Source organism: Dermochelys coriacea, chromosome 1, assembly GCF_009764565.3.
Source record: "Dermochelys coriacea isolate rDerCor1 chromosome 1, rDerCor1.pri.v4, whole genome shotgun sequence".
NCBI classification, from domain to species: Eukaryota; Metazoa; Chordata; order Testudines; family Dermochelyidae; genus Dermochelys; species Dermochelys coriacea.
In genome coordinates, this window is record NC_050068.2 from 125017174 (window position 1) to 125030571 (window position 13398).

Genomic DNA, 13398 nt, shown 5'->3' on the forward strand with positions numbered 1-13398 from the left:
GATATAATTGTTTTTCTTGTGTCAGTCTCTTAGAAAAAGTGGGGATTAAAATGGCGCGTAGCAAAATAAGACAGTGACCACATTAGGCGTCTCCACTGAAGTAATTTTTAGCTAACATGAACCTCATTCTGGCTGACTAATACAAACTGAGCTCGCTAGTCATATTTTTAATGGTTATGACAACTAGGTTTAATCACCATGTTTAAATGTAATGCAAAAGTTTTCAAACTTTGGTGCCTAAAATTAGGCACCTAAATACTTAGGTACCTAAAATCATCAATAGAAGTTGCAGATGCTCAAATTCTCTCTGGGTCTGACCCAGTGTGTGCAGAGTTGTACCTGCTTGTATCAGTAGTTCACCTTTTTTTTTCCTTCTTCTTCTTCACAAAGCCAGTTGGTAATATATAAATACACATGTAACTTTTCTTGGTTTCCAGGCATGAATGGAACATCCGTTGAAAATTTCTCTTGTGTGATTTACAACATTTCCTTCATGAATTGCACTTGGAAGGCCGGCAGGAATGCTCCAGAAGATACCAAATATTTTCTTTTCTTGAAATACCCAAAGTAAAGAGTTTTCATTGGCTCAAAGTGTTTTGAATTAAGATTTGATAGATGACATTTCTCGTGTTTACTGAAACATTTTGGTATATGCAGGGAAGAAGATGAACAAGAATGTCCACATTACATAAGAGATGCACTTGGAAGACATATTGCATGCAGTTTTCAAGATGTGAAAGACATTAAAAAGAGAGTTTACTTCCTGGTGAATGGGTCCAGCAATGAATCGGAGATTCAGTTTTATGATGAGTACATCGACTTATATAAAATTGGTAAGGAAAATGTTTCTCTGTTTAATTTCCATTTTTATTACAAGTAGAATGAACCATTCTTCAATGGGAGAAGGGCCTGCATTTGTTTCAGAGCTGTGCTCCAGAACATAAGCTTTTATCTTTCTTTTTTTTAAAGCTGTTTCTAGCCCTTATGGTTGCAAAGATGTAATTCCAGATGTGAACTGATTCTTTATCAAAAGCTGATTCTTTATCAAATGTAATACAGATTCTTTTATTCTAGAAAAACTCACTCCTCCATTAAATATCACTGTAAACTGTTCTGAAGACCGACTACAGTGTACAGTGCAATGGAAACAGCCCCACCTAAGCCATGTGGAAGGAAATAATGATAAATGCTTTGAATATCAAATTGAAATTCGAAATAAGAAAACTAATGTAAGTATAATTTTTTGAATAACTCTCATTACGAATATATATTTTCTGTTTATCAATCTATAATATATACACAAACATGAACCTCTCCTACACTACAAATTGCCTCTCCTTCCTCATCTGTCATGCAGTCCTTTTTAGATCCAACCCTTCCTGCATGCTACATAGTTTATTGCCTCATTTGCTAACCTTATCCCCATAACTGTCTTTCAGCACCTGCAACTGTCTGTGCCCACTCTCTTCTCTACTTTTGTTTCTCACCAGCATTATACTTGCTCTTACATCATTGCTAACCCTAACACAGCGATTACTTTTCTGAACTCAGATCCAACAGCATGCATCCACAGAGACAGTGAAGAGAAGTAGATACTGCAATTTGCTGTCACTGGAACAAGTGAAAACCCCAGCTTACAATGCCATTCATTAGCCTGGGATGTGAAGACACAGCTTTTTATAGCTTTTATCCCTAAGAGTGCAGGTTACTAGATGATTGATTCACTAATTTAACTCATCCCCACCTCCAAATATGTCTTTTTGCAATGACAACCTGTACAATATTATAAGCAAGGCTGATAGCACCACCTATTATTAAGGTTACCCGACACTTCCCAATCCAAGACCTTGGTTTTGGTTACTTATAACTTTGCCAAACTTTAACTGTTTGGTCTGAAATTTTCCATAGCAGGTATTAGCCAAAATGGTGCAGCCATTTCCAAGAATGAGACTAGAGAAAAATACAGTGTTTCAATATTAAAAGAATTCTAGCAATCTTTTTCTTTGGAAACTCAAGGCCCCATTATTTGGACCAGGGACCTGACATTTGGCAGGAGGTGTCAGGATGTGCCTTTTACCATCCATGTGAAAATTTGCCCAAATTTGAGCAGGTGAGAAGCCTTTGAAAAATCAGTTTGCACTTGCTCAGTAGAGACTTGCTAAATGCTGGACGCACTGAGCATACCTGAGCCTCTCACAGCTCCTAATTTTGACTAGACTGTGCATGCGTGCCATCCCCAGAGAGCTGCTGAGCATGCTCCATGAGGTTATGGCTGCTCCCTGCTGCTCCAGGCAGGGTGGGACTGAACATTGGAACTGAGAGCTGGGCATCTGCCTTTCCTGTGCTCTCAGTGCACCCCGGCTGGTGCCCTCCCAGTGTGGAGGAGGAAGACGCCAAACTCAGATTCAAATGCAGAAGCCACAAAAGCCCAACCTAAGGCATTGTAGGGGAGGCCTGGGCGAGTAGATTGGGACAAGGAGCCTGGTGGGGGCAAGAAAGAGAGTGCGGGGGGAACTGAGACTGGATGAAAGGAGACTGTGACTAGGAACCAATGGGGCAGAGAGAAGGAGGTTGTGGGGGGAGGAGAGACAGATCTGACAATGAGTTGGAGTGCCGGGTAAGAACTGGGATTGGCTGCACAAAGAGACTGGGACAAGGAGACTGGGACACAGAGGGTAAGGACACAGAGTGGATGAGAAGCACAGGAATGAAGACTGGAACTGGGAACCATCAGGGATGGGGAATGTGAGAGAGTGGGGGGTGACTAGAGGCTGCAGGGAGAGACAGACAGATCAGGGAGTCAAGACAAGGACCTGGGAATGGTTGGGCAAGGGGAAGACTGTGTCTGAGAGCAGGGCAGAAAACTAGGACTGGGTGTGGGGGAGACTCAGAGTGGGAGTCTGGATGGGTGAGATTAGGACCTACTAGGCAAGGAGCCTGGGATTGGGATCAGAAGCCTGAAGAGTGGAGGCTGGGACTGACTAGGTGAGGAGAATGGGACTGGGATAAGCAGCCAGGGTTGGGGTCTACTGGAGTCACATGGGTTAGAGGGGGAAGGGCAGAATGGTGGGGAATGGGCAGAAGAGTCTTTGTCCACTAAAGAACACTTGCCTCCAGAGCCTGCAAGGAAACCTAGGATCCCAGAGTCTCCACATTCTTCTACCATCAGCAACTGTTTGTGAAACTCACTGGTAAAGCATCCCATCCCCTTCTAGTGCTGAGCTAGTAGTGATAAATAATTAAAGACTGTATCATAATGCATACTTCAAAGAGGCCAAATTAAGTTTGCACAGGAACTTTAATTTTTGTGTTACCTACATTTTGAGTGCCTGACTTCGTAAACATAAAGTTCTTTTAAACACAGGTGTTTTGTGTGTAATTTTATATATGGCATTTGACAGGGGGTGTTCTTTGTGTCAGCGATGTTCCTATCTGTTTATGTGTTTCCATTATAAAGGCCATGGTATAGACAAGCTTTGACACTTTCAGCGCTTCACTTTGGACATGTAACATTCTTTTAAAGTAGTTTTTTGTATGGACTATACTTTTATTCCACTTGAGATAAATTGATTGTAAGAGTTTGTTCCAGGAGTCAGGGATTTGCACTAATTAACCAACCTTTTAATGCCTTCTGTATTCAACTGGTGTGATGCTAACTGTGCAATGGTTACTACAACTAGCTGGGACTTGGAGCAAGGAGAAATCAAGACTGTGATGTGACATTCATAAGCCCAAATTCAGCCCTGGGAAAAGAAGGTATAACTGATGGGGATTTTCTGTCACTGTAGTTATCACCCCTACGAGAGGTGATAGCTAGCTTGACAGAAGAATTCTTCCATCAGCCTATCTGGGTCTCCACCAGGAGTTAGGTCAAACTAACTACAGAACTTGGGTGTGTACGTTTTTCACACCCTGGGCAATATAGAAGATCAATCTAATTTTTCAGTGTAGACCAGCCATCAGTACTTACTGAGGCAAAACATCCATTGGTTTAAGGATTGGGCCCTTCAGATGTTATATAAAAGGAACTCAGTAACAGAGCATAACAGGAAAATATAACTAGAAGGGCAGAGTATCAGACGAAAGAATAATTATATAAAATTAAGGGAGGAATTTAATCCTGTTCAAAGTGAAATTTAGACCTTGAGCCTACAAGTCCAAGTAATTTTCACTCCATATGTCTGAAGAAATGGGTCATAGCCCACGAAAGCTTATGCTCTAATAAATTTGTTAGTCTTTCAGGTGCTACAAGACTCCTCGTTGTTTTTGCGGAAACAGACTAACATGGCTACCCCTCTGAAACTAGTCCTAGTACAGTGCACAGTAGAGAGTGCCAGTTGCTGTGCTCCAGCGCAAGGATGAGCAGATTTAAGTTACTTTATCTTTGAAATAATGAAATAAAATGACCACATGATGGCAACCTAGAATCCTAAATGAGAGAGCTTTTGTTATGCTACGCTTCAGCATGACTGATTCTAAGTACGGTCTGATTTTAACTGTTTCCTTGCAAACAGAGACCCAGACTAAAACCTTAGATCCAGTCATCCTCCAACTTAAGGGATGTTTGGAGCTGTCTCTGAACTTTGCAGCTTGGGCCCATCTCCATTTCTTGGGCTCTCCTTGAAGACTTCATTCTTTCTCTCAGGCAACATCTTGACAGTCTCTGGCAGCCTTCCTCTTTCCACAATGCAATGGCCTCTGGCACCATCCCTTGCTTTCCTAAGGGTTGGCTGCCCTGCCTGGACCTTGTTAGTCCAACATTCCCCCACTGATTCTCCCTCCTCCATCCCCCCACCCACCCAGAACATCTTTCAAAGACCCTTCCTTGAAGTCAGTGCTTAAGCAGCAGCATTAAATGAAGTTCTCCTTATCCCCCTATAAGAAAAAGCAAAAACTACAACCTAATCTTCAAAGACTTACTTCTAAGACTGCAATGGTGGACCATTGTACCCCAGTGTCCCTAAAATCAGAGGGCTTCCTCTATGCCAGCATGGACTTACATTAGCACCTTTCCAGTCTCTTTTATGACCTTCTACGCCAGTAGGTCAATGGATTCCACCAGCGCCGGAACTGGGAAGGGGCAGGGCCATGCCCCCCGCCCACTTTTTAACAAAAGAAACATAAACACAGAATTCATGTCCCCCACAGATTTCTTTTTCCCCGCAGAATAATAGATTCTGCTGGGGAGGTACTGCAATTACATCTTTTGCCCACCAGGAGTTGCTGTGGCACCAGAAGAGAGGGCAGCTGGCTCACCACCAGAGCAGCAAGTCGTGAAGAGGAAGGGGGCACTTTGGCCTTGGCCCCTTTACTTCTACAAAGGTTCCAGCACCCTTGGACTCCCCCCATTGGCTTTTCCTTCCACCCAGGTTAGAGCCTTTTTCTCTCTTGCTCTCTCTACCAGGTCAGAAAGCCAGTACCTTGTTCCCTCAATATTAGCAGTTAAATCTGAATTACATTTATAGGTTTGTGGGGGGGGAGGGACAGGCTCCCTGGACTCCCCGTGAGTTCCACTGTCCGTCATTTACCCCCTCTTCTCCCCATTTGGCAGCCTTTGGGGAATCTCTTTGCAGCCTTATGTTCTTATGCCTACCACCCACAAGCAGAAGTTTGGCTCCTGTTCTTCCCTTCCCTTTACAAGAGGGGAAGGTCTGGCTGGAACAAGGATCAGCCTCTCAGGCGGCCCCTAGAGAGTCTGCTCTAAGGGCTCAGTCTCTCCGAATCTATTGCCCCTTCATAGGGTTTACCTTCTACTCTTCTTCCTGGGGCGTATTGCTTTACTATCAGTCAGGGTGGCTTCAGGAGTGGTGCATCTTGTGGCTGTCTTCTCCTTGGCTGGACTCCCTCTGTTGCCAACAGTCCCTGGCTGGAGCAACCTTCTTCCTGTTTACTGCCCCCTCTTGTGGTAGGTTTCCCTTTCGTAAGCTCCTCCCACACCAGACTGAACAAGCCTTGCAGGTGTGTCTTGTTAGCATGGAACAGGCACAGAGGAGATAGTTAGCCTCTTCCATACCAGGGTAAGAGCATGTCCCTTCACATATCCTACCTCTCAAGGTGGGAAAACCATTCAGGGTTGAGTTGTCTCCATCCCCAGTCTGTGAGAAGAAATCTATGTTAGCATGGTCCTTTCCCACCCAATATTGTACTCGGAAACTATAAGGTTGTACGAGGGTTCGTAACCCTCATGGACTGGACCCAGCATAGGGGCGCATGATCTGTGATCAGGGAAAAGGGGCTATGCAACGGGTAATACCTAAGAGCTTCTACTGCCCATTTGATAGTGAATGCATCCTTTTCAATAATGGAGTACTACTTTTCCCTTGTGAATAGCTTCCTACTTAGGTAAAGGACCCGATGTTCTCCCCCTTCAAAGTCTTGTGAAAGGATGGCGCTGAGACTGATGTCCAAGGCATCAGTGAGTAGTATGAATTCCCAAGGAAGAAAGCAGGGCTGAAGAGCATGGTTGCCTGTCATAGTCATGTTTTCAGTTCTCTGAACACTTCCTCACACTTGCTATACCAATGGATTTTCTTAGGATTGTTGCCTTTTATGAGATCCATAAGTGGAGCTGCAATTGAGGCTAAGCCGGGGCTAAATGGCTGGTAATATCCTGCCAGAGCAAGGAAGTGTCTGACTTGCCTCTTTGTCTTGGGGACAGGACATGCCTACACCTTATCAACCACTAGTTTTACCAGGCAACCTCCTCTGCAGTACCCCAAATAGGTCACTTCGCTCACAGCCATCTTACATTTCGCCAGGTTGGCTGTAAGTCATACCTCCTATAGCGCTTTTAACACCTCCTATAAATGCTATAAGTAGTCTTCCCAGGTGGTACTGTAGACAATACTGATGATGTATGCTGCAGCATATTGATGGTGGGGATGAGGATCTTATTCATAAGCTGTTGGAAGGTAGCAACAGTTCTGTGGAGACCAAAAGGCATGGTCTTATATTTCAAGTGCCCCAAAAGAGGTGAACAAAGCCATTTTCTCTTGTGAGGAAGGGGATAAAGGGATCTGCCAGTAAGCCTTTGTCAGGTTGATAGTGCTGAGGTGCCTCACTGATTCCAGCCATTCTAATAACTCGTCCACCGTTGGCACTGGGTAAGCGTAGAATTTTGTGTTGGCACTTACCTTCCTGAAGTCGATGCAAAATCAAACCATATCATCTGGCTTGGGAAATAGAACTATGGGGATACTCCCTTCACTTTTGGATTCTATAATCATCCCCATCTTCAGCATCGCTGGTACTTCCTCTCGGACCATTTCCCACATCCTTCGTGAAAAGGGTCTAGGGTTTTCTTGGACTACCTGGCCTGCAGTAGTCTCTAGGTGATGTTGAACCAACCGGTTCTCCCCAGGCGGTTGGAGAACACCGCAAAAAAGTCCCCAATTAGTGGGAGGATTTGTTTCCTTTGTGCAGGGGCGAGCTCTTCACCCCCTAGTACTGTTGCTGGAGCTTTGCTGCTAGGCACCTGGGGTACCAATTCTGGTTTTGCTGGAAGAGGAGATATCAGCAGGGCCTCCCATGCCCTCCAAGGTTTGAGAAGGTTCATGTAGTAGACCTTGGTTTCTTTCCTCCTCCTGGGTAGTTTGATCTCATAGTCCATGTGCCCTGCCTGCCTGATCACTTCAAATGGACCCTGCCATCAGGCCATTAATTTAGACTTGGCTAAAGGCAGCAGAAGAAGAACATGGTCACCTGGCTGAAAAGTCCGTAACCGTGCCCCCTGATTGTAATTTTGTTCCTAGGTGTGCTGGGCATTCCTCAAATTCTCCCTGGCAAACACCCCTCTGTTTTTGAATTGTTCCCTTAAGTTAAAGATATATTGGATCATGTTTAAGGCCCCCACTTTTTCTTCTTCCCACCCTTCTCGCAACAGGTCCAAGATGCCCCACAGTTGGTGACCACAGAACAACTCAGTTGGAGAGACCCCCTTAAAGGCTTGTGAGACCTCCCTTGTGGCAAACAGAAGTGGTAGGAGTAGCCAGTCCCACTGCTTGGGGTTGTTGCTGACAAAGCACATGAACATCCCCTTCAGGGTCTTATGAAACCGTTCTGCTAGACCATCGGTTTGTGTATGGTACACCAAAGTCTTCAGGGACTTGACCTTCAGAAGGGAGCATAATTTCAGTAGCAGTTGGGAAGTGAAATTAGTCCCTTGGTCTGTTAATATTTCACAGGGAAACCCTACATGTGAGAAGAGCTTCAAGAGCTCTGGAGCTATAGCTGTCACTTTTGGGGAGCAGAGAGAAAGAGCCTCCAGATACATGGCTGTGTAGTCTATGATCACTAGTATATACTGATGCCCTGCAGCAGTTTTTTCCAGGGGTCCAACCATGTCCTATTCTTTTAAAGGGGGTCTCAATCAAGGTCAGAGGGACCAAGGGTGCCTTGCTGATCCCTCTGCTGCTAGCTAGTTGACACTATAGATAGGAGGAACAATATTCTCTCACTTCATAGTGTATGTCTGGCCAGTAGAATTGGGCTAATATCCGAGTCAATGCCTTTTCTCTCCCTAGATGTCATATGCAGGGGATGTCATGTGCCTACTGCAACATGGCCTGGCAGTACCTGCATGGTTCTAACAGCTGGTCCCTCACTACCCCCATTTGATTATTCATCTTGATTAGATACTAGCACTCCTTGAGTGCAAAGTCTGGGTATTGATTGCCTCTGACTCTATCTCTTCTCCATTTATGGGGGCCACTTGCTCATATGCACATTCAAATGGTGTCCAGAACACCACCCTTAGCCACATCGCACTTGGCCTCATTCACTCTTTTCATCACTGGGGATTTATTAAACCTACCCTCTGCTTAGCAAGTGAGTTTCTGTTTAGGATGACTCCCTCAATCAGGGCATGCTAAGCACAATTCTGTTGCCTTTACTCCTACAATATGGATAACAACATTTCATTACCCCTGCACTCAAATACTAGAATGATTTGTAACTCAAAACCAGACAGAATTGATAATTTGGGCAAAGCAGCTCCATCTGCTGTGCACTTCAGCAGAGTACATGTGTCTATGCAAACAGTTTGCTCCTAAAGTCTTTTTCCCCATGAATCACTACATGTCAGGGGAGAACTCACTCAGACCATGCTTACAGAAGAAAGAACAAAAGGCAAGCAAGAGTAGCCACATATGCACCCAAGGAACCAGACTTAGCCTCAGCCTCCTCTTCCTTTGTGATGTCACAGTTAAACAGGGCAATGGGGAGGGGAACTTTAATTAAGCACCAGCATCATGCAATCGCTTAGCTAAGGAAAGCAGAAAGGAAGAAAGAAAGAAGATTTAAGTTTCCTTTCTTTTTTACCTGAATGCAAGAAAGCCCAAACTTTGAATAGAAACCAAACTCAGGAAGTTATTGGAGCAACTCTCCAGGTTTGCCAATCATTAATTACAACCAAGATCTGTATGTAGGAGGACACTTATTGGAAAAGAAAGGAAAGAAAGAAAGAAAGAAAGAAAGAAAGAAAGAAAGAAAGAAAGAAAGAAAGAAAGAAAGAAAGAAAGAAAGAAAGAAAGAAAGAAAGAAAGAAAAAGAAAGAAAGAAAGAAATGGATTATTAAGGGTAACAAAACAAATAATAAAATAATAAAGATCTTTCTTTGTTTTACAGGCCAATCCCGAGGAAAGCAGCAATGAGTCTCATACGGTAACAATTCTCTTCCCATACTAATATATGGTCTTGTCCCGGCTTAGCATTTAGTCTAGTGCAGTGTAAAATATTGTTACTAGTGCCTAAATAGCTTTGGTGTCAGTATAACACTCAAGTAGCTGTGACCATGATCACTGGAAGGGCCCTGGCTGAGATTGCTCAATCAGGGTCAACTGCAAAGAATGGGGCAGACGATCCTCAAAACCAACGGTTTATTCTTCTAATTAGGTTCACCAAATTAGCTTCTGTAATACCTTACTGGTTACCAAGAAGCTAAAATAGAGTTCCCCTTAAGCAATCCAAACTTTGGCTCCCACCAAGATAGCCAAGTCTGTCAAATATGGTGAGGATTATTAAAATCTTATTCACCATATATAAAATATTACCAATCCCAAGAGATTGGACACATTAACCACCAGGTCAATGAATATTTCAGATTTTACCCAAGTACATGCTTACAGCCAATTCTTATTAGCTAATTTAAGAATTATTTAAAAGAAAAAAAAAGATATTTTGGTTAAAAGATCATTATACATATAGATATGAATAAAGTTCTTAGGTCAGTTTCATAGCAGAAATGGTGAGCTAAGGATTTGCAAAAAGTCCTTCCAGAATCAGTTTAATAGGTTATAGTCCAATAGCCAGCCCATGTATAGAGTTTGTTCAAATTCTTCCATAAGAATTTGCAGGGACAGTTCAGGGTAGCTGGAGATCTCAGTCTTGCGGCTTGAACTTCCTCTGACAAAGTTTAAGCATATCTGAGATGAAAAGGATCAGGCCCTAGAGTCCTTTTATAGTTTGCTAGCAGTCTATGACACAGCAGGCATTCCTTGGATGAAGAATAGGTAATATACATTGTTGCTTTGAAGTAAATTTCTATTTCCTAGGCACACACTGGTTACTAGCTGCATTCATTAGTATAAGGTAATTAACCATTCAAGTAGTTGATAGGTAGTTTACTACAAATTTCAAAGAGAAATAAAGGTAATGGTATTATTACACCCCAAGTTTCATCTAAATGTTTTCATATAAATGTTAATATTTCTTTTTCATTCTCATTTCTGAATCAATAGAATATAATAACAGACAGGAACAGACATTTAGTATCCACTAAAGCTAATCTGGTCACATTTTTAACATCTAACAAGATCTAGGTAAACAAAGACAAATACACTCAGTATCTTCTTCTAATTCCCTAACAATACAGGTTTACATTTCAAAGAATTTAGTCTACTTTAACATGGCTTTGATAACTACCTAGAAGGAATGGCCCTGTTTACCATTTCAATACTTGTCTAATATGTCTTTAAGGTTGATTTTGGATCACTTAGCCTTCTCATTGCTTAACCCTCACTGGTCAGTGTCACAGTAGCATACTATAAGGTATCTTTATGTATCCGTTTTCTTAAATATATCATATTCCAAACTGTTAGGCCAGAACCAAGGATTTATGTAATTTGGATGGACCCCCTAAAAATTTTTACATGGAGCTGCAGACCCTTTGGAAATCTTAGTCATAGTTTGCAGACCCACAGGTTGAAAACAACTGTTCTATGGTAATGACAACCTTTCACAAATCCCTTAGATATAATCTTCAGACCCCACGGGATCCGCGGACCACAGATTGAAAACCACTGCTGTAGCACATCAGATACTTCCTTCAAAGATAGACCATTATCTAACTTTCCACACACCTTTCAAAACCTTCCATTTTCTATTGGTTTCACACACACACACACACACACTGATACAAATAAAATACATTCTGTCTCTTTATCATAATTTGATGTCGTTTTGCAAAAGGTGGGAAACAAATTGTGTTCCCTTCTTTGCAATACTTTCCCATGTATGGTGGCAAACAACAACAAAACAACATCAAAAGCTTAGGACAGTTTAAATTAGACAAAGAAAACTTCAAGCTCTCTAGGAGCCTCAGTATCTTATTGAGTGGGGTTCCAATATATGCCAAAAGAAAAGGAGTACTTGTGGCACCTTAGAGACTAACAAATTTATTAGAGCATAAGCTTTCGTGAGCTACAGCTCACTTCATCGGATGCCTCATGAAGTTGACAGATTTCCACTCTATACGGCTAAATTCAGTGCCTTGCATAATCACAGGTGAGCTGTAGCTCACGAAAGCTTATGCTCTAATAAATTTGTTAGTCTCTAAGGTGCCACAAGTACTCCTTTTCTTTTTGCGAATACAGACTAACACGGCTGCTACTCTGAAACCTGTAATATATGCCAAGACATTTACTTTAACAGAAATCTGACCTGTGTACTTCACCTCAATCCAGAAAGCCATCCAAGAGTTAGCAGAACCATATCTTAAAGGAACTAAATCCTAGTAACATAAAGTAGTGTAAATCTTTACGATATAATATATATGAGCTATTGGATGGACTCAAAACACAGTAGTGTCTAGCAGAGACAGTGAATAGCATTGGGAGGACATCTTTTCAGCGTTCTTGTTTCTCCCAGCATAGGTAGGGGAGGAGAAAGGCAAAGGCATGCTGCCACTGTTCCCTATTTTATATCCTCACTCCATGTGCCTAGAAGACACTTGTTCAGACACATCCTGGTGGGCTTTGCTGAGTAACTGGGTTGAGCAATCTCCCTGGTGTGGCCTTGTGCAACTGAGTCATAGAGTTGAGCTGTCCCCATTGTGTGGTGCTTGGCCAACTGTAATTGAATTGTAAATCCCTTGATTATAAGTCCCCAGCTGATTAATGGTCATTGAACACCCTCCTGGGTTGGAGTCCTTTGTATGTCACTAGCAAATTTACAGTATATTTCAGTAACCATACAACAAAATCTCATAACTTCATACACACAGATGATATACATATTTGGACAGAACAAGGGGTTTCAGAAGATCATGTGTTATACCAATAAAATAAAAAACAGCAGGTTCTTATTAAAGGGGAAAAGGCAAAATACCACATTTATTGTGAATACAGAAAGAATCATAGTAAGCAGTTAGTTACAGCTATAACATTACATTCAATCTCATATTTATTCATACACACACACACACTGGTTCTGCAAGGTTGTTATCATAGTTACGAGCCTTAGAGTTGCTCTTGCCAAGCTACTGGCCAGGTGGCCTGGACATGAGGAGGGAGCAGGGCCTTGTCAGAATCACATCTGATGCTCCTGGAAGTTGGTTTGCAAAATCAGACCCCAAAGTTCTCACTTTCTAGAGTCCATTTTTATAGGAATTTATTCCTATGCCAGTCTATGGGAATTGCTTCATCATGCTGTTGCTGAATCAATCAGCAGATGGCACATTCCTGATGGCTCCGTGCTGCCAGATGTTATCTTGTTCTTTGGTTCTCCCATCCTTGAGGCTGTTGGATGGATTCCAGTCTGCCCTCCGGGGGTCCTCTGGTTATTTCCGCTTGACGCCTTCTTCAGCAGATGGACACTGGATTCTTAGGCTGGCACCTCCATGATCATTCAGTTATTATCCACACCAATCATCCATCCACATACATCCTCTATCTCTATTTTAATCACAATTGTTAACAAAGCAAGATGAATACAACAAAAGGGCGGGGAGTCTCTGGATGTTTTTTCTGTTGTTACAGAGTATTGCTTTGAGTCTCTCTCTCTGTGAGTAGTTGTTGTTACAAAGAATTGCTTTGAGAACAGACTCTGTCTTAGAATGTACTAACACAATCAGCAGCTTGCAAGTTTCTCACATAGAGGGAGAGAAACAGTACCAAAAACCAA

At 42.5% G+C, this 13398-nt stretch overlaps 1 protein-coding gene across 4 annotated transcripts in view; it reads left to right on the forward strand.

Annotated features, from left to right (window-relative positions):
* LOC119849948 (granulocyte-macrophage colony-stimulating factor receptor subunit alpha-like) overlaps nucleotides 1-13398 on the forward strand; it is a 39717-nt gene that overhangs the window by 18727 nt on the left and 7592 nt on the right. For 2 of the 4 annotated variants that reach the window (XM_043496856.1, XM_043496912.1), the window contains 4 exons: nucleotides 438-567; nucleotides 658-833; nucleotides 1075-1229; nucleotides 9625-9660. In XM_043496856.1, the coding sequence (XP_043352791.1) occupies nucleotides 438-567; nucleotides 658-833; nucleotides 1075-1229; nucleotides 9625-9660 (497 nt within the window). Of the gene's footprint in view, nucleotides 1-437; nucleotides 569-657; nucleotides 834-1074; nucleotides 1230-9622; nucleotides 9661-13398 lie in introns of all 4 variants that reach the window. The other 2 variants (XM_043496725.1, XM_043496798.1) reach the window with 2 other exon arrangements.